At 50.5% G+C, this 22521-nt stretch overlaps 7 protein-coding genes across 7 annotated transcripts; 4 read left to right on the forward strand and 3 right to left on the reverse strand.

Moving 5' to 3' along the window:
• Positions 1-3566: 3566 nt before the first annotated feature.
• On the forward strand, positions 3567-4393 carry ALT_1552 (KxDL motif-containing protein; the record flags this gene model as incomplete). The annotated part of the gene is made up of 3 exons (XM_033558525.2): positions 3567-3871; positions 3947-4099; positions 4309-4393. The coding sequence occupies 3 exons, from the start codon at positions 3567-3569 to the stop codon at positions 4391-4393; spliced, it is 543 nt and encodes a 180-aa protein (XP_033414416.2).
• A 1961-nt stretch (positions 4394-6354) lies between these two features.
• Positions 6355-9006, reverse strand: ALT_1553 (AAA family ATPase SEC18; the record flags this gene model as incomplete). Its single annotated transcript, XM_089599180.1, has 3 exons — positions 6355-8226; positions 8278-8590; positions 8648-9006. 3 exons carry the CDS (start codon positions 9004-9006, stop codon positions 6355-6357), a joined length of 2544 nt encoding a protein of 847 aa, XP_089456326.1.
• Positions 9007-9563: 557 nt separating this feature from the next.
• ALT_1554 (uncharacterized protein C5E4.10c) lies at positions 9564-10724 on the forward strand (the record flags this gene model as incomplete). The annotated part of the gene is made up of 3 exons (XM_033558527.2): positions 9564-9571; positions 9631-10332; positions 10499-10724. 3 exons carry the CDS (start codon positions 9564-9566, stop codon positions 10722-10724), a joined length of 936 nt encoding a protein of 311 aa, XP_033414418.2.
• Positions 10725-10916: 192 nt separating this feature from the next.
• ALT_1555 (protein arginine methyltransferase RmtB) lies at positions 10917-12794 on the reverse strand (the record flags this gene model as incomplete). The annotated part of the gene is made up of 4 exons (XM_033558528.2): positions 10917-11667; positions 11725-11962; positions 12029-12439; positions 12557-12794. The coding sequence occupies 4 exons, from the start codon at positions 12792-12794 to the stop codon at positions 10917-10919; spliced, it is 1638 nt and encodes a 545-aa protein (XP_033414419.2).
• A 558-nt stretch (positions 12795-13352) lies between these two features.
• ALT_1556 (Mo25 family protein) lies at positions 13353-14795 on the forward strand (the record flags this gene model as incomplete). Its single annotated transcript, XM_033558529.2, has 5 exons — positions 13353-13454; positions 13532-13592; positions 13683-14158; positions 14212-14481; positions 14556-14795. 5 exons carry the CDS (start codon positions 13353-13355, stop codon positions 14793-14795), a joined length of 1149 nt encoding a protein of 382 aa, XP_033414420.2.
• A 1647-nt stretch (positions 14796-16442) lies between these two features.
• ALT_1557 (putative TBC domain protein) lies at positions 16443-18986 on the forward strand (the record flags this gene model as incomplete). The annotated part of the gene is made up of 1 exon (XM_033558530.2): positions 16443-18986. One exon carries the CDS (start codon positions 16443-16445, stop codon positions 18984-18986), a length of 2544 nt encoding a protein of 847 aa, XP_033414421.2.
• A 1386-nt stretch (positions 18987-20372) lies between these two features.
• ALT_1558 (uncharacterized protein) lies at positions 20373-21854 on the reverse strand (the record flags this gene model as incomplete). The annotated part of the gene is made up of 1 exon (XM_033558531.2): positions 20373-21854. The coding sequence occupies one exon, from the start codon at positions 21852-21854 to the stop codon at positions 20373-20375; it is 1482 nt and encodes a 493-aa protein (XP_033414422.2).
• Positions 21855-22521: the final 667 nt, after the last annotated feature.

The following is a 22521-nucleotide window of genomic DNA, read 5'->3' on the forward strand; positions in this document are numbered from 1 at the left end:
TGACGCGTAGAAAAAGTGGGTGTTGCCTAGAAGCCGGAGGGCGTGTAATCGGGATCTGAAGTCGACAGGGCACACAAGGATGTTGTCATGGTCCTTCCTTGTGTGCGTTCCGTTCTGCCTCCTTGCTTCTTCAGGATTTACCGGTGCCCTGCAGAGGCACATCTGGGATATCGGGACTGACTGACTGATACCTTGTCTTGTCAGCTGCGTTCGGAATGACGTTTGTCCTACCAGTTCTGTACGCGATTTCAGACAGCTGTACCAATCGTTTGGCGGAGTCTCGTGGTTACTGATCACCTGTAGCTCACAGAAGGTTAGAACTGCAGGCGCGTACCTGTTGGCCATTCAGCGAAATACCGATCCTAGTCAGAAGGCCATATTGAAGGTTTTGTTCCCTTTTTTGACCGTAGATCGTGGACGTTGAAACCAGGTCTTCGCTGCTGGCAGCGCGTCCACACAATCGCAATGTGAACAAGCGTCCAAATGAGTTGCATATATATGTTCTAGATAGCCAGTCCAAATACAGAGCCCTGGCTGATTTGGTACAGTCGTTGTTGATATGGCATAAATAAACATGGCCTTGATCGAGTGTATTCTCGAAATGACAAGAGGAACAGGTATTAGCACTGACTTCTGTATCCATGACACCTAGCGTGATGGGGAGCCGATTGGTTGAAGCTGTATCAGGTCTTGCTTGTGGCGGTGAGAAAGCAAAGGCACGATAGGTGAGTTCGACCCAACCCCACATTCATCACCTTCCAAGCTGCATATTGGGCGAGTAAATCTAGGATCGTTGAGTGGAACTGAAATTGCTTCGCAGGGTACAAGAACCCCGTCTTGCTGGAAATGAAGCACCTTTCCTGCATGCTCTAGCCCGTAAGAACAGGCGGCCTCCATCCAAGGACACAGACCTCGGCGAGAATATTGGGCCAATGCGGACGCAGTCCGTAAATGAATAATTGCTTTCCCAGATTGACGGGAAACGATCCGATGGCCGCGTCAAACCGACAGCCCAGGTAAAGCTAGATGGGACGAGTTGAGTGGAAATGGTCCGTCAGAGCCAACAAAAGTGCGGCCGGCCTCAGGAACGTTGAAGCGCTTCTTTGAGTGCCGTCTCCATAGCGCCTGGGATAAGGAAGGCAGAGCTAGGAGGAAATGGATAGAGGAAAAAGCGAGAAAACAGCCGGCACTAGGCACTGCAAATGAGAAAAGTGTCATGTGTTGTTGGGCCTCATCTGTGCACCTGCAATCCGGTCGGCCAAATTGTTGAGTACCCGAGCAAACAGGATTGTTAGTGCCTTCAGCCTGGGGCTGCCTTCATTTTTCAGGCATACATTTGCTATCGCCCTACAAGGATGAAGATCAGCCTAGTCAAAGACATGAGGCATCAGGCATTTGCAGTAAGGCACCAAAAACTTGTAGAGCAGACGATGACCACATTACTATCAGAGCGAATGATGGCCCGACTTCACTTGGTGTTGATCCCGGGTGGCTTCGCTGTCCCCTCGTCCGAGGCAACAGTCCAGTCCAACATGGGAGCAATGCAATCAATTCGTTTAGTGTGCCAAGTCACTCCATGTTGTCACGTCAGCAGCGAAGATATTTTGTAAACTGGCATTGAGACCTCTTGTATCGTATAAGAATTATGGCTATTGTTCGATGGACCTTTACCTCTGTAGGTCTTCGAGAGCGTTCGATCGGATGGGTCTTCTCACTCTGCTGCTGTCCGCGCCTTGCATGTACTTAGATGAATATCATTTTCTTCGGATGCATTTTCCTCCATATGCAGTCACCGTTGGTGGCGTTTAGGGCGCTTGACACTGCCTGAATTCTTCTCTTTCACTGATGTGATGCTCTTTTCACAGGTAATGATGGCACAGAGCCGCGGATAGGCGGATCTCCGGATCATCACAGGCCCCAGCTTTTCCAATAATTCTCCAGGCCCTTCATCGAACTAAGAGCAGATGAATTAAACTTTGTTGGTTGCACGATCTTTGACGGAAAACCTCCGCAGCAAGAGGTCACCCTTAGTCCCGGTTTGAAAGCGAGGCAAGGCACCTTGGTTGCTTCGATAAGGCATCCCTGACAAATTATTTCCGCGAGTATTGTCGGCCTTTCGTCAATTCATGCACTGATGTCCAACGCTTATTGCCATTATTTTCTTTTCGAAAATTTCTGTTTTCCCCGTCAGCCGGTTATCGCTTTTATCCTCAAGTTAAAGAGGATGACTTATGAGACTAACTGAGCAGCACGGCCAAATCCATAAAAAGAATGGAGACAACTAAAAACTCCCAAGCAAAAATAGCTGAGCGTCTCCAAGCACATTCTGGTTTCTTCCCATGCATATACAAGCGCACCACTCCTTCATGAATGGCAGCATTGTATCATTTGGATGGGCAATATATTTCCCGCAGATTGATCAATGAGTGCCACTCGGAATCGAATGAACAGCAAATATGCCACACCCGGTGGCAGCATCAGGCTGAGTATTTCGTTTCTGCTGCTTCTCACAGTCTCGTAGTCATGCAACCCTCACCATACTAGGGTCTCGTCAGTCGACATCCATGTTGTTCTTCCGGTCACCCAGCCTCCTGATTTTGGTGCAATACGAAAGTCAATGATCCAGACAATGAAAAACGGACACAGCCAGTGTGTTTTTCCTCAAAGGCGAAGAGAAAGAACGGGTATGGAGTGGGAGTAAGATGTTTTGGCAGGAAGATGAAGGGGTTGGAAAAGGTAGGATGAAATTAGTCGGAGCTTCCGTTGAGATCACGGAAGTTGGCACCTTTATAACCTCAAGTCACACTTTACTCTAGCCTGCACTCCGCTGCCTCCAATACAGCCCAAGACACACGGTGGAAAATTGATTATCATAGATATTGAATGCCCGATTGTATTGTTGCCACAGACAAGCGGGAGGTGATCCGTATGGAGGAGTATTAAGAAGGCTGGGCCAGTCTCCGTGTATCGGAATCTCCTCTCTTGAGTTTCGTCTTTCCACCCTAAGCGGGGTCGTCTCGGGAACAGGAGCGAATTGGCGGCCAGAGATTGAGTAACAGGCGGAATTGGGAGGTTAGGATTGGGGGAAGAAGAAGAGTTGGAAGGTCGAAGGTTGAGGGGGACAAGGAGAAGAGATTCCGGAAAGGGACAAATGCCTAAAATCTCCAATCCGCCATCACATCATCCTCGACCTCTCCCCACCCCCCCCCCTTTCCCCTGTCTGGATGGGCAATGGGCTTCCTCAATGGGTCTTCCACCGGATGGATGACCTTCCGTCGAGGGCTATAAATACCCTCAACTTTTCTTTCATCGTGAATCTTCCTCCTTTTTCCCTTTCCATTCTTTCATCCCAGGTCCTGATCTTCAACATCTTCAACCCAAGCTTGACTATACTCCTTCCTGAACTCACTCACATCACATCACTACACATCTTCGCCCTCTGAGCAAGTCAAAGTTCTCCTTGTGCATCAAGTATCCTTTGTACTCGCCTCCGTGGTCGACTCCTCGCTGTCCTGACGCACAACCTTCAGTCTATACTTCTCTGCTGAAAGACTCATCATATCAGAATGGCTACCCAGCGTTACCAGTGTGCTGCACTTCCCATCAATGTGCCATCAAAACCACCGGCTCCGGCCAGCCTCTTTCCTATCAGTCGGATCTCTGGATCGCCCCCAGACATTTCTGACACTAGCACCACCACGGGAAGCCGTGTCTCTGGTTTCAGTTACGGCAGCGGTGCTCTCAGCGGCGACTATGAGTCAAGCTCGGCGTCTTACTCGGGAATCGATGTCGTGGAAGTTCTGAGTGACCGTATGCAGGATGTTTTCGACCCGACCCCATTGGATCGAGGACTCGCAAAGCAGGCGCAAACGTGAGTGTAACCCCGCAGAAATCTCAGTCGCGCGTCAGATTTGCACAGCCGGTGCTGATGTCGTCTATAATCCAGATCCGGCCAGCTCAACGCAAAGCAGCGAGAGCTTCTCGAATTACAAGCCCTCGCTCAGCGCCGCCTCAAGGGCGTCCGCGCCAACTTCTCAGAGGGAATTAAGATTGCTCGAGAGACTAAGAGTGATCTTGAGTGGACTCAAAAACGTGTGAAGTGAGTCTCCAGCCGTTTTCTCCCTGTGGCTCTTCCATGTGTTATGATCGTCGTCGGTTCCGCTCCGCCGAAGCGGATTTCGATTCCCGCCGCGCTCCGCCGTTGTGCTTATTCTTGGCACAGGCTGCGTGGTCAGCAGCAAGATACATTAGGCGAGATCAGTGTCTATGGTGATTTGTAGAGAATGCTGACGGAAATTGCGTTCCTAGTGCATTGAAATCCAAGGCGGAGAAGGCATATCCCGATGAGTACCGACGAGCAGCGAAGAAATACACCTTCGACGATGACATCTAGCTGTCTAAACGGCGGCCTATGCGCTTGCATAACTCGATTTTTGACGACAGTGACGACTTTGGGTTCAAAATTGGACGACTGGGTAGGAATGGGATCGGCGCGATTGCTTTCTGTTTTCAAATCTGGGAAATTCGTTGTCAATATGCGTTCTGGGAGGTATATATTCTTGTGGGCTTGACCACTCTGTTGTACATTGAAGGTTTACCACATGAACGAACTTGTCATGTTGCGCTGACAGTTTCATCTGCCCCTTTGATACCTTGTTCCGGATGCTGGAGATTTCTACCGGCAACCGCAGTGACTGAAATTCTCAGGCCCCGAATTGGCGAATAATCGAAATCCCATAATAGCCGACAGAGAAGATTGCAGGTGCAAGCTTCGGCCGTCGCCTCTCCAGAGGCGACGGACCGCACCAAAAGGAATGTGCAGGCTTCACGATCGAGCTATTTCAGCGCCCAGAGGGTTGTGTCGCGCTGGTCCATATTCCAGACGCCCTGCAGCCTGAATATCCAGATAAAAGGCTGAATGCATGACCGTCAAGAATGGCACAGCCATCAAGATCTCCTTCCTGACATTCCGCATGGGCCAAGATCATAGGATGCACCAGGGCGAACGACCCCCTCTATTCCGCCGCCTCCACTTTCACTTCCGCCAGCGGACGTCTTCGCACCGCCTTTTCTCCGCTCCGCCCTCCTTTTTGGATCGTTCTACTTGCCGCTTTTGCGGGCGAACGAGCCCGAGGACAAACTGCAGCCCTAAGGCACACTAGGACACTTTGGGCATCAAGTTACACCTCGGACGCGTTTGGAGGAGCGCATCAGACGCGTAGAGACAGTATTCATTGATTCGCTCCTTTGTAGATAGCGATTGATGCCCCCGATGAAGTCGTAGAGCTTGTTCTCGAGATGCCCGTAGTCAAGTTCGCAGTCTGCCTAGGTTGTAGATGCGAAACGCGCGGTCTTCCCTCACGTAGAAGCGTAGTCCCTGGTTTCCTGTACGCGTCAGTCGTAGCCCTGTAAATCACCTAGTAGTCGCGAAGTACAACGATGTATCCAGGCAAAGAACCACGGTTAAGAACTCCGAGCGTGTCACTTGACCTGGAGTAAACATGCGAGAAGTTTACCTCCAGACATTCAAAAAGAATGGTGAGAACACCATGCAATAGAGAGAATAAGGGCCTTAATTAATTAAGGATTGCTATCGATAGTCAACTGGACTAGTTGAACGTGATGCGACTAGTCGATATAAAGTGGATGGTGATAATGTGATTAACCCCTGAATCATGACAACCTGAAACCCGGAAGACCACTATGGCTCTTGCGACACAGTTACGAACATGGAAGATTCTCTGAAGATATTGCTGAAGGCGATGTGTCAGGATTGAATAATTAATTATATGATGTACTGTGCTCGCAACTTAAGGTCTGACTGTTTCCGAAGTATTTGCTGTGGATGTATATTCTGATCCAAAAAGCGTGTTACGATATTGGGCTCCAAAGGCCCATGTACTACGGAGTATAGACAGTAGAAAATTATAGTTTGGTTAGTGATAGGCTGCTTGAATAGCTGAGATCGCAGCCTGACATCCCTTCAATTAAGACTTTATTCTAGGGTTTCAGCTCGGCCAGTGGAGGTTTCTGCGCGATGTATGGGTGGAAGAAACGAAAAACATCTACGAATGCTGAGAAGGAGAAGCTAGGAATGCTACTGCCCTCAATCATGGAGTACCCTTAGGGATTGGATCTCCCTCGGCAAGTGCATCGACCTTCAGGCTGGAGTAAACTTGACTATGTCGAGTATATTTACGTTAGTGTCAGCATTACCATTTGCACAATTTGGCGCGGGCTCATTGAAAGATACATCATTCCGTACATGTCAACCCCAGGGCCATGACCATCTTTAGTATTTGTAGATGTGATTATGCTCGATATACAACAGCCAACGCATGAGAAAGCAAAGGTCTATTTGAAAGTTCGCTCTTCCTCAATTGCCCGGTTGATGACACGGATAAACCGGCCCACCTTGTCGGGATCCTGCTTCGCTGTCTCAATACCCAAAAGCACCTTCTTAACGCCAACGCCGATAGTTCTATCTTCGGTGATGCCACCAACTTCCGCCAAAGCCTGGTCGATCTCAGGGGCATCAAATGCTCCGGACTGCTCCATGATATAACGCAGTTCATCGTAATCCATCACGTTGGGAACCATGATATCCGAATTGAAAGAGTTATAGATGTCCAACTGTTTGAGCACAGCGCGCTCAGTTGTGGTAGCAAGGATCAGCAGCCGGCGACCTTTGGTAGGCTGTTTTCTCAGGAAGACCATCAAGGTCTGAAGGATAGTGTTGCTGAAACGAGGACCGATAGGGACCCAGTCGATGATTCTTTCAATATTGTCAACGACGACAACACTCGTGCGACTCTTGTAAGCATCATCGAAAATTTTGCTGATGTACTGGACTCTGGCCATCTCACTAAAGCCGACCATATCCTCAGGGCTAATCAGCTTGATGAAGGGGAAACCTGAATCAATCGCAATTCGAGCGGCCAGAGCAGTCTTCCCACTAGCGGTGGGACCATGCAAAAGAACCGAAAAGAGAGGTGAGGATTCAGCATTGCTGACTTGCTTGACGAAAAGCTCTCCTTCTTTCAGAATTTCGTTGATTGTAGGGGAGTAATGGATGATGCCGTATTGGATACGGCTCGAGAGCTGTTCCTCTGACACACCAAAAGCAGGTTGGACTTCCTCCAGCGCATGGTGGAAATCGGCTCTGTTGACCTTCATGTTTACGACATCCTCGCTGATGCCGGCCATGGTACCGACCTTGACATGGCGGGTAAAAGCAAACGAAGACGCAGACTTGACAAGGCCAGCAATTTCAGCGCCCGAGAAGTTCTTAGTAAGGAGCGCGAGCTCAGCGAGGTCAACGTCTGGATCCATAACATTGTTTTCCCTCATCTTCTGGGTGTGGATTTTCAGAATCTGGGCCCGTCCATTCTCATCCGGAAGAGAAATCTCCATGTGCACTTCGAGACGACCCGGTCGCAACAAAGCTTCGTCGATCATGTCCTTTCTGTTGGTCATACCAATCAGGAGGATATTGTTCAGTTGGTCAACACCATCGAGTTTCGACAGCAGCTGGTTGACCACACTGTCCCCAACGCCTGTGCCACCACCTGCTCCGCTGCCACGTTGCTTACACACAGCATCCAACTCGTCGAAGATAATGATGTGGAGCCCACTCTCCTCGCCCTTTTCCTTATACTCTTTTTCTGCATCGGCAAACAGCTTTCGGATGTTCTCCTCCGACTGGCCGACAAACTTGTTCAGCACTTCTGGACCGTTGATGACCTTGGGCTCCCTCGCGTTCAACATCTTTCCAATCTGCCGTGCGATCAAGGTCTTACCCGTTCCGGGAGGGCCGTATAGCAAAATACCCTTCACGTGCTGAATACCAAGCTTTTCGACCAATCCAGGAGGGAAGATACGCGATGCAAACGCACGACGGAAGATTGTGCTGAACTCCGCGTCAAGACCTCCGATTCCCATATCTTCGAACTTGAAGTCGGGTGTGATGATAGAATTTGCGGCGGGGCGACGATTCGATGGCTTCAAGTTGATACCGGTGCGGGCATCCTTGAAGAAAGTAACCTGGGTGTGCCTTGTCAAGATTCCTCTCGCGGTGGGGTCCGTCTCTGTGCTTCCAGCAGCAGCCCCAGCTTTCTCCGATGTAAGATCGACCCGCTGAACGGTCTTGACAGTCAGGAGCAGCGGTATGCTCTTATGATCCATCAAAATCTTCTGACCAGGAGAGAAGATCTGGTTCTCAAAGTTCTAGAGAAGGTAAGTACTGTCCAAACGTCATCGATCCAAACGAGTATATACCTTGATCACGGCGTTCGCTAACTCATCTTGGTCGTACGGAGTCTCGACCCTCTTTTTCCCAGCAAAGCCGACTTCAATATCTGTCGATCCGAGATAGGCTTGTCCGCCCTGACTGAACGGATCGTATATCTGAGCCTTGACTGAATCTGTGAAAGCAACGCCCGCCCATGTCCGCTGGGGATCCGACATGCTGATATGTCCAGGAGGGAAACCATCGAGAGGACGAGCAGAAAAGACATAGAGATCGTTCACAAGGAGTAAAAGATCAAGTCCATCGCGTGAAGGCGGGAAGTCCTGTGTTGAGACGGCAACACTGCTTGTTATTAGCTATGTAATTTCAGAATCCGAACTTCGAAGGCACAAAACTTACAGGTTCCCAAACGTATACGAGTTGTCAGGGCTCTTCGCAGGCCGTAGCGTCCATACCTGGGCTGATGCACCGGGCGCCCTGCCTCCTACTGGGTTTCTTGGAGGTGTCTGCGAGTAACCTGGCCTGGGCGGCGGAGTTCCATAACCCCTTGATTGATTATACGCATCAGTCATCTGGACATCGTGATCAAACTGATGCGGCGATCGTTCATACCCTGCGCCACTCATCGGCGAATGACCAGTATCATACCCATCTCTTCGGGGAGGTGGGGGACCTTGACCAGGACTCGCATTGCCTCTAGAGGAGGGGCGACCTGAGAAAGGATTCGGTACAGATGGATAGTTGTTGCGATTGAACATGTTGATTCTAACAAAGGTGGGACATTCGAGAACGATTCGATTAGGCGATGGCTGCGACCCTGTTGTTGACGGGCGCGGTGGACGATGAGACGCAAGTGTGGTATAGGAGCCGGAGTAGCTTATTGAAGCTTGCGGCGAGATAACCTGTGTATGTGAGAAGGAATGTATGAGTGTTGCTAGAAACCGGAGATGATGTGTGTATTGAAAAGGTTAATCAGGGAGAGAAGAAGTATGAGACTTGATAAACTTAAGGAGATTACTCCATAAGAGACGTGGGTATAACGTGGCGGGGGTATCTACCTTAGGAAGATGGAGACTAGTCCGGAGTACCTAGGTAGATACCTGAGGCAGAGTTACTCTCTTGCTGGGAGCTCCAAATTAGCCACATCGGCCCGTGAAGCTCCGTTTGGCCGATCGGTGTGGCTTAAGCTAATGAGGATCCACCCTTATCGCCTTGGGGAGATCTCCGGCAACTCGTTGAATGTCCAGTCGTGTCCAGGTAGTTCGCTTGGGTTGATGCTGCGTGACCAGGTCGCTCGCAGACTACTCGATACACCATGCCTCTGTAAGTTCATTGAATTTGTTTTTATGTAAATCTATCGCGCATACTTATGCATTGAGCAGTCACCTACTCGGCAAGAAGTCATGGAACGTCTACAACCCCGAGAACATCGCCCGTGTACGGCGTGATGAAGCTGAGGCCAAGGCCCGGGAGGAGGAACAGGAACGTCGTATGCAAGAAATTGATGCTGAGCGCAGAATCCAAATCCTCCGTGGCGAACGGCCCTCTACCCCACCACCCCCGCCGTCTGCTCCATCAGATACCCGACGCGACAGGACTCATGGAGAGGATGCTGGAAGATATAGAAAGCGGAGACGGCTGGCAGGTGAAAATGATACGGATCGCGATATCAGACTCGCGAGGGAAGATGCTCAGTTGATGCTGGCGAAAAGGGAGGAGCTCGCTGTGTCCAAGACCAGCGATGCGCCACTTTTAGACAGTACAGGGCATATAAATTTATTTCCTTCCGAGGCAGCGCGGAAACCAGCAGAGAAAAATCAAGAGGCAGAGAAGGAGGCGGCTGACAAGAACCGGAGTTATGAGGACCAATATACGATGCGCTTCTCGAATGCGGCGGGGTATCGACAGTCCGCTGGCCAAATGCCTTGGTACTCTTCCTCCAGTCGTGATGTTTTGGCGCCTGATGCTATGCCCGAAAAGGATGTTTGGGGCAATGAGGATCCGATGAGACAGGAGAGGGAGAGAGCCCGGCTAGATGCCAACGATCCACTTGCGGCGATAAAGAGGGGAGTTCGCCAGTTGAAGTCGGTCGAGCTTGAACGGAAAAAGTGGAACCAGGAGAGAAAGAGGGAATTAGATACACTGAAAGAGTCGCGTCATCGCAGAAGGAGATCAATGTCAAGGTCAAAAGCGTCAGACTCTGGGGATAGCTTTGAAAACTTCCGCCTTGACGCACCTGACAAACATCAGGACAAGAAATCGAGGAGCTCGCACCGACATCGCTCGTATCGCCGCGAAAGAAGTCGCGATCGTTCTCGCGATCATTCCCACAGGCGACACCGCCACTCCCATTCCCACTCCCATTCGCACCGTCATCGTGATCACCATGACCAAGACCGAGGGGAAGCTCGCGAGGCGCAGTCGCACAAACGCCATGCGTGACACCTTTCATTATGGAAGCTTGGTCTTGATGTGAACAATACTTATACTGATTACAAGGGTTGACCCCTACATAGCTACGGATGGCAGAGCCAACCATGGTTGCTTCATGAGATGTGCATTTGTTTTCGAAATTGAGCGTTTCTCTATTTTGAGCGGTATGTTGGTGCCAACCAAGTATGAATCATGAATTACAATAATAGACGAACTTTTGATCAAGCGTCATAAATCATTGGAGCACCCATTTTTGGTTCCCCTGCTCGCCCGCTTGAGTGTCCCACTCGATGGTGATGTCCAGCGAACGCGACCCTTCTTCTCTCTTCTGATAACCGACCTTGCCGGCGATGGTCTGGCCCTTCTTTAGGGCGACTCCCTTCTTTCTCTCGCGATCGATCAGGAGAACACCCTGTTGCCAATGCGTCTCCGGTCCGTCAGGGCCTGTAGTGAAGGCGACGAAACCCTTTTTCTGCATTTCTGAAGGAACGGCGTTCTTCGGGATAGTAGAATCCCTAGAGGGCATGAAGAAAATATCAAACCAGATAGCGAAACCGTCAAGGGCATCGATATCCTCCTTCAGAGTAACCTGGAACTCCTTCAGGAACGAGAGCTCCTCCACGGTGATGGTGTGCAACGGCAGTTCTAGGAAGATGTCGGAATCACCAGGAATTGCCGCAGGCTGTACGCTACGAACAAGAGCGTCGTCGTAGATGTTCTTGCGCATGCTGCCCATCTTGAAGCCGTACACATTGTCCCAGAATGAGATGTGCGACGAGATGAACTCGGAATCGGCGAACGGCGCAATACGTAGGGTGGCGTCTGAGGGTACCATCAGACCTCCTGGAGCGAGATACCGGTCTCTGGCGTAAATGACCGAATCGAACATGGCCTCGAATAGAAGGCAGTAGCCCATCCATTCGGAGACGATAATGTCGACCTGGGGAACAGGCAGAGTGACTTCTTCAATTTTGCCACGAATGCATCTGATCCAATGTTAGATTCCGGTAGACAAATATCTCACGGGAAGTAAAAATACGTACGTGATCACGTCGCCAAACCCGTTTTCGTAGATGATTTCCTTGGCTCTGTCAATGATATTGGAATTGTCGACTGAGATGACCTTCTTGGCACCTGCTTTCGCGCAGAACATGGAGAGAATGCCAGTTCCACACCCGACATCTAAGACAACCTTGTCCTTGAAGAGATGCTTGTTGTCGTAAATGAAATCGCGATAGGAGTCAGTACGAACAGTGTCCTTCAGCATGGACTCGTGAATGGCTTCAAAAAAATATAACCGTCAGCGCAAAAGGCATATCCGGGCTCGACGACCAGTGGAGAACTGACCATTGTACGAGTAGGAGACGAAGTAATCTGCGTCTGCCTCCTCAACCTTGCTCATCTTCTTGCCGGACGGGCCGCTGGGCGATGACCCCAATTTCTCATCTTCCTTGGACAACTGCTCTTCCATTGACTTTTGCACAGCCATTCTATACTCAGTGAACTGGCTCTGGAGGCGTTCAAGGTCCTCCTGCAGCTCGATCACGCGGCGCTCTGCCACAGTGGTACCGGCTGTCGCGGATTCTTCGTCTTCGATATCGTCCAAGCTATACAAAAGGGCGTCATCTTCGAGAACCGGCTTTAAGTAAGCCTCGTCCTCAAAGTTATCTTTCGAGGAGACATCCGGGGTTGTGTTCCCAGCTTTGACTTGAGACCGAACATAATTGACTAATTTGATAGTGCCAAGAAAATCCAAGTCTGATGTGGAACGTAACAAGTTAGCTAGGATTTCTCGCAAACAATCATGATCGTGCCCATATTGGGAGTATCAGAACAATAACGAGGACAGAGCGCCCAACAATGGATATTACACACCAAGATCCTTTCGAATCTTCCGCAAGTCAAAGCCATGCTTGTCTTTAGACTCCTGCAGCATCGACTGTACATCGGGGTAGACCTTATCGGAAAACAGGCCAATTACTGGCTGTGTCTCGTCATCAGGCTCAACATCTTCCCATCCCTCTTCGTTGCTCATATCCGAATCGTCTGAGGAGGCGGTCGAGAGGGCATCTTGGTCCCTCAAGGGACGGTCCGAGGGGATTGTTGCAGACATTGACTCAATTCAAGTCTGGACAACGGCAATTCAAATTTCTGCACTCCTATTTTCTAAAATTCTTGATTTTGGATGGGATTGTGGCGACCAATGGACCATGTAAATATATGGATGGAGGGGTTCAAGCGATTGAGGGGACCAGAATCGGTAAAAAGGAAAAAAAAAATTGAGTTATCACAACAGAACCCGCTGGTTGCCCCGCCCGATGCTGGCTGGGTACTTTGTTTATCGGCTCTCCGCCTGACAACAGCTTGTCCCCCTCAGACCGATAGGGCAGATAACAAGTGGGAGCTGAGACGAACCTCATTATCATCAGCATCATCGTCATCACCACCACCATCTCCTTCTTCTCTATCTCTCTTCTCCTTGTACAGGCTCACTGCTTCCTTCAGTCGAGACAGATCAAGTGTTCATGTTACCCTGCTTCTGCTAGGGATCAATTGCTTGCCCTCCATCTTTCACATGTACTGAATAGCTCAGTGTCTCCGATCCTTTCTTTGTTTCTTCTACATCAAACTTTCCTGTCCGATACATAATACATTATTTATATCAACGGAAATGGCTTTCCTCTGGCGGAATCGACAACGGCCTCCTTCTGACGTCGTCCGAACAATCAAGGAGCTATTGTTAAGACTAGGAGAAGCTCCGGCAGCTGCCAAGGTCAGTCTCAGAGGTTCCCTCTGCTTGTTTATGCCACATATTGTACGAATATGCAGCTTACTAACAACTCCATACAGGTCGAAGATGACCTGGCGAAGCAACTTGCGCAAATGAAAGTGATCGTCCAAGGTACTCAAGGTTAGTGTAGGGAGCGTGCACCATTGTCTCGCCTCACCGGTTCATTCTAGGAAAGAGTAACGTCATTATGCTGACTGCAGACTGCTTTAGAGACTGAGACGACTCCGGAACAAGTACATGCTCTGGTTCAAGCCACTGTCCACGAAGATCTGCTATACGAACTTGCCCGCAACCTCCGTCATCTTCCCTTTCAAGCCAGAAAAGATACGCAAACCATATTCTCTCAGATCCTTCGTTTTCGACCCGCCCAGGCCAACAATGGCGACCCCCCAGTCATTTCTTATATTGTACACAACCGTCCTGAGATCATTGTCGAGCTCTGTCGGGGATACGAATCGACCGAGAGCACAATGCCCTGTGGCGCCATCCTGAGAGAAGCACTCAAATTCGACGTGTGTGCGGCCATCATCCTATACGACCAGACTATCGAGGGTCAACCCGCGATCAGATTGTCACAAGTCAAACCCGATATTCCCCAGAAAGGCAATGGCATCTTTTGGAGATTTTTCCATTGGATCGACAAGAGCAGCTTCGAAGTGAGCGCCGATTCCTTTACAACTTTCAGGGTAAGCAACGCCTGGTATGATTGAAGTAGGCATCAGGAGTAACCGTGACATAGGATATTCTCACTCGTCACAAGAGTCTTGTGACCTCGTACCTCACCACTAACTTTAATCTCTTCTTTTCGCGCTTCAATGCACTCATCCAGTCGAGTTCCTATGTTACCAAGCGCCAGAGTATAAAGCTTCTCGGTGAGATCCTGTTGGATCGAGCCAATTACAGCGTGATGATGGCATATGTGGAGAGCGGGGAGAATCTGAAACTCTGCATGCAATTGCTCAAAGATGATCGCAAAATGATTCAGTACGAGGGGTTCCACGTTTTCAAGGTATGATTCTCTATTTCTTCGGCGCGAACGATGGGCGGCAAGTCGACGATTTGCTGATGAGCTATGTGGCATAGGTATTCGTCGCAAATCCTAACAAATCGGTCGCGGTGCAACGGATTCTCATCAACAATCGGGACCGTTTGTTAAAATTCTTGCCTAAATTCTTAATGGATCGCACGGATGACGACCAGTTCACGGACGAGAAGAGTTTCTTAGTGCGTCAAATCGAGCTGCTACCTCAGGAGCCCATTGAACCAGCACGATCAGCGCAGGAGCCATCCAGATCGCGAGTCAACACCGCCGCTGCGGCCTAGTGCATGGCCTTGAAATGTCCCTTCACCTTTATCACTACAGCAGGACTGTTTGTATTGGATCAGCGCCCCTTATTGCATTGATGGCCTACTGGTATATGGCTGCCACGGAGTTATAGAGTGTGTTTGTGTATCTAGGACTCGGATAAAATGACGTTGACATGGATTACTGCCATAAACAGGAAAGCTACAACAAAACGAACAGGAAGAGAGAAAAAGATAGAGACGTGTGTAAGTCCTTGCGTTAAGGAAGGATTGTCAAGGGCTTGATCCCTTCAATAATATCCCAAAAAATGATGCGGGAGAAAAGACCGGTGATAGTCTGTTGTAAGGGAGTAGTTTATTGGGGAGAACTTGGGTGTAGTTGTTACTCAAGGGATATCTACCTTTCCTGTAGTCAGAGTAACCTCTTCCCTCGTGGCAGTACCGTGTTTAAGGTAATATAATGGTTATGTTCTAGACTTTATTGCTGTCCATGGGAAGTGAGCTCCACCGTAGGCACATCATAATAATCTATCCTGTGGATTCAGATCGCACGGCTTCAAGAACCACCACTCAAGAGTTAGATCAGACCACAGTAACTACCCAGTGATAAGAGTCTGCTTCTATAGATCGAAGCCGATAAATCTGTCCTTTCCAAATATAATAATAGTTAATATCTACTTCGTCAATAATACTCGGCTTTCAACGAATTTTCCGCGATTGACCCACCAGAGCGCGCGGCTTTTGCAGTCTGGAGCCCAAAGTGGGACATTTATGGAGTTCAGCTGTGCAATAATCGTTTTTATTGTAGCCCCCTATGATGATCCCTGCGTTGAATTTTCAGTTGTTAGTCTAATTTTCCGAGTTCATCTTGATACGTAGGTAAGCGAATTTTCCCCTTCCCTTTTTTTTTTTTTTTTTTTTTTTTAAACTAGTATTATCAGAGGCTGTAGAAGACACGGAGTTCTGGAGGAGAGGTAGCCTTGCTGCCTCAGGATGGCGAGACCGAACTCGTTCCACATAATAAGAGCCGACGCTATCATGAGCTAGAAAGCACAATGATGATGCGAAACCAGGATAGTAAGCATCCATTTTGAGTTGCATAGGACATTTAGCGCATCTAGATACATCTAGACAATACCTCTATTGCTATCGACTTCTCCCTAGATTCGACTCAAACCAGAAAGTGAAGCTTAATTCCTCCTTGCCAAGCATCCAGGGAGCCGCGGTACTACTTTGGTACTTCATTACTGCTCCGTTATCCAGTGACCACTACCTACACTAAGTGCTCGCTAGCCTCGTCAGTCTCTTCTTTTTTATCTCTTATTATTCCATATTCATCCTCCTTGACGGGGAGGCCGATCATGTTCAATCCCTTGGGCCATTGTCATTCATTTTCGCTCCTTTTATCACCTGAGTACCCCGATCTGGTATTCTTTGTGCCCAACATCCTGCAGAGTCCAGCGAATTTGACTTGATTGCGTTCGCATCCCCAAAGCGCCCCCTCGCCGTCGTCCACGTCCCCGCCTGCCTGCCCTCCCCTTTGAAAACAGATTTGTCTGTACTTCTCGATCCAAACGAACAGAAAAGAATCCATAATATTACAGTCGCTACATTTCTATCACCCCAGATGCTGCAAGTCATGCCAGGATAAATTGGTCAGCGAAAATGATCATGGGGGACCAACGCTCTTCTTCGGTGCCTGCCGTCGTCATGACGGAACCGGACTCGACCATCTCTGCCCTGCGCTACGAGGACACCGTCGCCCTCGCAGATTCTGGGGCCATTCGATCCGCCTCGGTACCTACTCCCCACGACTACGTGATATGTTCAGAGAAGCGATCGGCGTCAACGAGCGCATCATCGTCAGACAACCACGAGAGCAAGTTTGAGCCGGTTGCATTGGCGTCGCATCAGAACAGCAGTACGGAATCGGGCCTCGCGCCCTCCTCGGTGTCAATCGCAAAGGATAAGAGGCTGACGCCGCCGGAGGACAGTCATTCTACTTTCAGCCGGCGGTCGGTGCGCAGTATTCCCAGTATCATTGTCAATGATGCTGGGTCGCGCCCCGGGTCTCGGCCTGGATCCCGGCCGGGCTCTCGACCAGGGTCTCGGTGGTCTGAGCGCAAATGGAGCGCTTTGAGAGGGAAACGATCTGGAGAGTTTGACAGGAGGCCGGAGTCACCCCCGCCTCCGCCTCAGATCGAGAGACCGTTCAATAAGATCTCGCTTGATATCCCGAACGGTTCACTTGATGGCCTCGGACCGCAGTCCATGCGATTTTCGAAACGTGGCAGTCTTATCAAGGAGGAGGATAGGCAGCGCCTCCAGCGTGAGATCTCAAAGCATGAATTGCCGCAGCAAGACCAGCCGCAGCCGCAGCCAGCGGCAGAACCGTCAATAGAACAGGCAGAGCAGGCCGAGACGGGTGAAGCAAGTGCACCAGCGACTGTAGCGGAGGAGAACAGTGCGGAGCCAGAACTCTATGGGGCGCAACGACGCCGGACGAAACCATTGTCATATTTGCGCGCGAGGCACAGCAGTGTTCCGAGCAGAGCGATCTCGGCCGACGAGGACATGCTTTCGCGTCGAGTCAGGTTGATGTACGAGAAAGGCGACGAAAATGTGACCGATTCGGAGGTGGCCAAGTCCCTTGCAATGGAGAACGGAGTGCTGTGGGAGGAAGTTGCTCCCACACCAACGGAGGCTTCTGCCGTATCTGGACGCAGCGCGAGTGGTGGAGAGTCAGTTAGACCTGACAGCAGCAATGGTTCTGGCCCAAAGAGGGAGCCCCACGAACTGGCCGGTGGTATTGAATACTGGCAAAATATCAAGGCAGGCGATGTCGATCGGTACGGCTTCATTCGGAGTACTACTTTCAACTCGGCCGACGGCACGGAGCATAGTCCAATCCAGCGCGTTTCTACCAGTCTGCTTCTGGCGTCAGAAACACCGCGACGGAAGCATTCCATCCGACCTCCGTCAGCCCTGGGGGGCAACCGATCATTTTCGGGTCGATCACCAACACGCAAGATATCTGCGCCATCTATGCGTCCATCGTCATCGCAAAGCACATACAGTTCCACTCTTCGACGGTCAACATCTAGATTCCGCCAGGCGGCTAATCATCTTCCGCACAATCGCGATCGGCGGTTTAAGGATGAGGCGCGTGACATGCTGACACTTCCAAGCGATGCGGCTGCTTCTGGAACGGGACGGGACTCCGCCGTAGCTCGCGCGATGCGCAAGAAAGAGTGGGAACGTGAGGACAAATGGACAAAGATGGCCAAGCCTACACGGAGAACCGCACTCGGCGGCGGGATGACTTTTGAATTCGACACTCAGAGTACCAAGCTGATCGAGCGGACATGGAAGGGTATACCCGACCGATGGCGCGCAACGGCCTGGTACGCATTCTTAGAGGCAAGCGCCAAGCGGCGCAGCGACAGCCCGACGGAACAGGAGCTTGTCGAGGCTTACAATGAATTTCAGCTCATCTCGTCCCCTGACGATGTACAGATCGATATTGACGTCCCCAGAACGATAACCAGTCACATTATGTTCCGCCGCCGTTATCGTGGTGGACAGAGGCTGTTGTTCCGCGTGCTGCACGCAATGTCCTTATATTTCCCCGATACTGGCTATGTACAGGGTATGGCGGCGCTTGCGGCCACCCTCCTCGCCTACTACGATGAGGAGCATGCGTTCATCATGCTTGTCCGACTGTGGCAGCTACGAGGACTGGAGCGCCTGTACCAATCTGGGTTCTCTGGTCTGATGGAAGCTCTCAGTGACTTTGAACGAGAATGGCTTGACGCCGGCGAAGTCGCCGCGAAACTAAACGAACTGGGAATCCCGCCCACCGCGTACGGTACCCGCTGGTATCTCACGCTGTTCAATTACTCCATCCCCTTCCCCGCTCAACTTCGCGTATGGGATGTTTTTATGCTCCTCGGCGATGCGGAGGAACCGCCCGGCAAAGGAACCCCCAAGTCCGAGCCACAAGTCACAAGCGCGTTCGGCAGGGGCCTGGACGTCCTCCATGCCACGTCCGCCGCGCTCATCGATGGCATGCGAGAGATCATCCTCGAGTCGGACTTTGAGAATGCCATGAAGGTCCTCACTAGCTGGGTCCCTATCCAAGACGTGGAACTTTTCATGCGAGTCGCCAAGGCGGAATGGAAAGTTCATCGTCGCAAGAAGGGGGGATGAAAGCGTGACCTCGTTCATCTACCCTCAAATCAGACCACCACATGTCCTGTCCATACTCAATTGCCCGCATCGCATCTATAATAATCGCTATACATTCGCACGGCACCACCTGCCATATAATCCGTCTACACAATTCCACTGATGACCAGGACCCCACACATGGGGTATTGACGAGCAGTCTCTCTCATACATAATATTCTAACGGCCATTGCATTACATTTGGGAGGGCAAGACAGAATCTCTCTCGTCTCAAACATCTAGGAGTCCATTTTCTTTCACCACCGGTGAATGGCTTTTCTCTGGACAGTCCACCGAAGGATAATACTCGACAGTCCACCGAAGGATAATACTCAACAAGCCCTTCAGACTACTCCCCCGAGACGCTCATACTACATTACCACTACTCCTAATACCCCTTTCCAGCAACGGATATAATAAGTCGACGGCGGTTACGAGCGTCGCCTCAATATAAATATCATGTCACCTCCATCACTCGCTTCAATACTCTCATTCCCCTAGGGTCCTCCTCTCTCTACTTCATTCACAACCTCGCTCCTTTGTCTCGTATCTTCCTTTCTGGCTCCATTCATCCTGTCCTCGACTCTCTGGCACGTATCTCATCCTCTCGCTTTTCTTTCCTGTCGTGCTCTGTCTTGCCCCTTCATTTCCGTCCTGACACTTATCAACTCGTGGTCCAGACCGCCTATATACGTTTCACAGTCGTCCCTTGAAGCAAGGGCACATCCTAGTCTGCTTTGATTCTAATCCTGATACCCCAAGCAAGGCCCATCTTGTCATATCGTTATGTCACTATGTGTGCCTGTTTCGTATAGACTTAATCAAGAGATATATTGTCCATCAGCCAGGTCGTATGCGTATCTTTTCGGCTCACTAAGCTGTTGAACAATTCTTCACTGGGCCAGCTGCTTGATCTAGTGGTAGCGGCACATTTATGTCATTCTATATATCAAAATATTTTTGTACAATCCACAATTCACAACATGAGGACATAGTGCTGAACGGTCATAAGACTGACAGGACATTACCCCATGCCACCAACGGCGCCAGATGCACTATCTGTTATACATATCGCCTGCAAGAATAGATGTGCATGCTCACAATAATGTTGAACATATCTCAGGAAAACCAAGTACACAGAAAGGAAATCCCCTCATGAAAGGATATCATCTAAATGGCCCAGAAGCAACTTTTAGCACAATAAAATGTCAAGAAATTCATCACGTCGTCTATGGAGGAATAAATTAGTCCGTGAGCCCCGCATCGATCTATCTGGTTGCCAATTTTATGTGAAAGGCCAAGATCAAATAGTGGGAATTCTGGAGAATATCTGCCACCAGCGAGCTGACTCCCGTCGTTGAACTAAGACTAAGAAGCTTCAGCAGCATTTTCGGCTTTGCTGGAATTGTTGACATTGTCAGACATGTGGGAAGCCCGATACCGAACGCCTGCACTGTCGGATGGTATATCTCGACAATTTGAATCCTTTGTAGGGCTCAAGTCGCCCGACCGTTGATTCGTGCTCGATACGCCAGCCTTCTGATGTAACGAGTCATTGCCTTGGTTAGCCTCACGATGGTCTTGCATTCGCGAATCATGCGAGCTAGATGCGTCACTGCGCTGGCGGTGATGGGCTCGAGAATCTGGCGGTTGATTGCTGGCGGTCGGGGAACCAAGCCGGGAGGACGGCAACGAAGAGGAGAGAGCGTCCGAGGGGCGTGAAGATGGAAGAGGAGCCGGCTGATGAGGATTCTGAGACTTTCTTTTTCGACCGGGGGAACTGTGGTACTCATGACGGCGCTGTGGCTGAGCAATGGATATCACGGGGGAGTCATATTGGTTCTTTGCTGGAGGGGGCTGGCCCGGTGGGACCCAATGGTGAAAGTATAAGGATGGAGGAGAATGCTGTGGCGGATGTTCCTGTTTGGCTCCCGCCGGCTGAGACGGAGGAAGTGAAGAGCCAGTTGCATACTGTGCGTTAATAAGCGTGAGTGGAACATGCTGCACATGTGTTTCGCCGTTGCTCCGAGACAAAGGTGAGGCAGTGGCCTTTCCAGCACCGCTTGACAAGGGAGGACGTCCGAGAGACTGGATGGTGGGAGAACGTCCATGGGCAGTGAGAGGCTGAGACAGAACGGGCCCAGGATTCGGTTGCTGGTGTGATGGAAGGCTCGCGTACGTGGTTGGTGGAAGGCCTCGCGAGTCACGCCGAATGTCTACAGGGATTGCCAAAGGTGGATGCCGCTGGGAGAGTGAGGGGGGCGGCGGTAGTAGGTCAAGTGCGGATGGCTGTTGTAGAGGAGCTGAAGGGTGTGAAGGGGGAGGGGGCGCATTACTGCGTGTGCCGGGATTCTGGGATGCATACTGCTGTATCAATTCGATAGCAGACTGGGGAAGGCTGCCGCCAGTGATTCCGGCGAAGATGAGCGGAATCATCTGAGGCGGAACTCCCGACTGCAGCGAATCACGAAGCATGCTTTGTTCGATCTTCCGCTGCTCTAATCGGAGAGACTCCTGGCGTGTCTTTTCCTCTTCTTGCAATCTGCGGTCTTCCTCTGCTTTAGCCTGAAGCCATTGGCGTAAGTCCTCCGAGGAGCTCCATCCCGGCGGCGCGGGGGGTAATTGGCTCATAGGCGCCATGTTGGAGCGGCCAACGTCCGGTTGCAGACTAATTGACGATGGAGGGGGCAATACTCTGCGCGAAGTCTTCGGAGACGTAGCGCTGGTAGCAGAGGCGTCAGGAACAGTAGGCGGGGAAGACCGCGGGGTGGGAATAGATTGGCGGACGATTGCGTACTCATGAGGACCCTTGATCCTATTCTGAGCGGAAGGTTTCAGAGTGAGCAGCATGTCTTGTCAACGATGAGACACTCGGAAGCTTGGCGAGGTGGGGGAGGGGGGACGAGTAGAAATGAGCGCAAAAAATTTGTCTAGTCCAAACACTGATCTGGCAGCATCGGCTAGAGCAGTAAAGCTGCGAGAAATGGCTAGGACAAGCTGCAGCTGGGCCTGTCTATCTGTCGACGTAAGTCAACGACAGTCTCTGGAGTGCACAAAGATCAGAGAGGATGTCCCACACCAATCAGTTGCATCAGATGAGCTGGGATGCAATTGATCGACCACGGATAGTCCAATGCATAGCTGACTGGAGCAGGATATAGCCCAGATTGGATAAGGCCCAGAGGCTGATGTCTGACAAGAAAGAAGCCAGATGGGGGAAAAGCAGAAGAATCTGCGGACGAGGGACGAGGGATTGAGTTGATTGTATATGATGTCCGAGAAAGAAAGAAATACGAATAGGACACTGGACAACGCCCCAGATCAACAAAAGAGGAAGGACCCAAAGAGGGAAAGTTCGACTTACCCGAACAGGCCAAGTTCCCGCCCACAACTGCCAGGTCGGGAAATCAGTGGAGTTTTGTCTATTCCCTTAGAGTTTGGCATTTAATATTGAATATTATTGTTGGAAGTACGGAGTAGTATCAATTATTAATGCTTTGCTACGCCGAGGAGTTCT

The sequence above is a fragment of the Aspergillus lentulus genome, assembly GCF_001445615.1.
Source record: "Aspergillus lentulus DNA, contig: Alt04, strain: IFM 54703, whole genome shotgun sequence".
NCBI lineage: Eukaryota > Fungi > Ascomycota > Eurotiomycetes > Eurotiales > Aspergillaceae > Aspergillus > Aspergillus lentulus.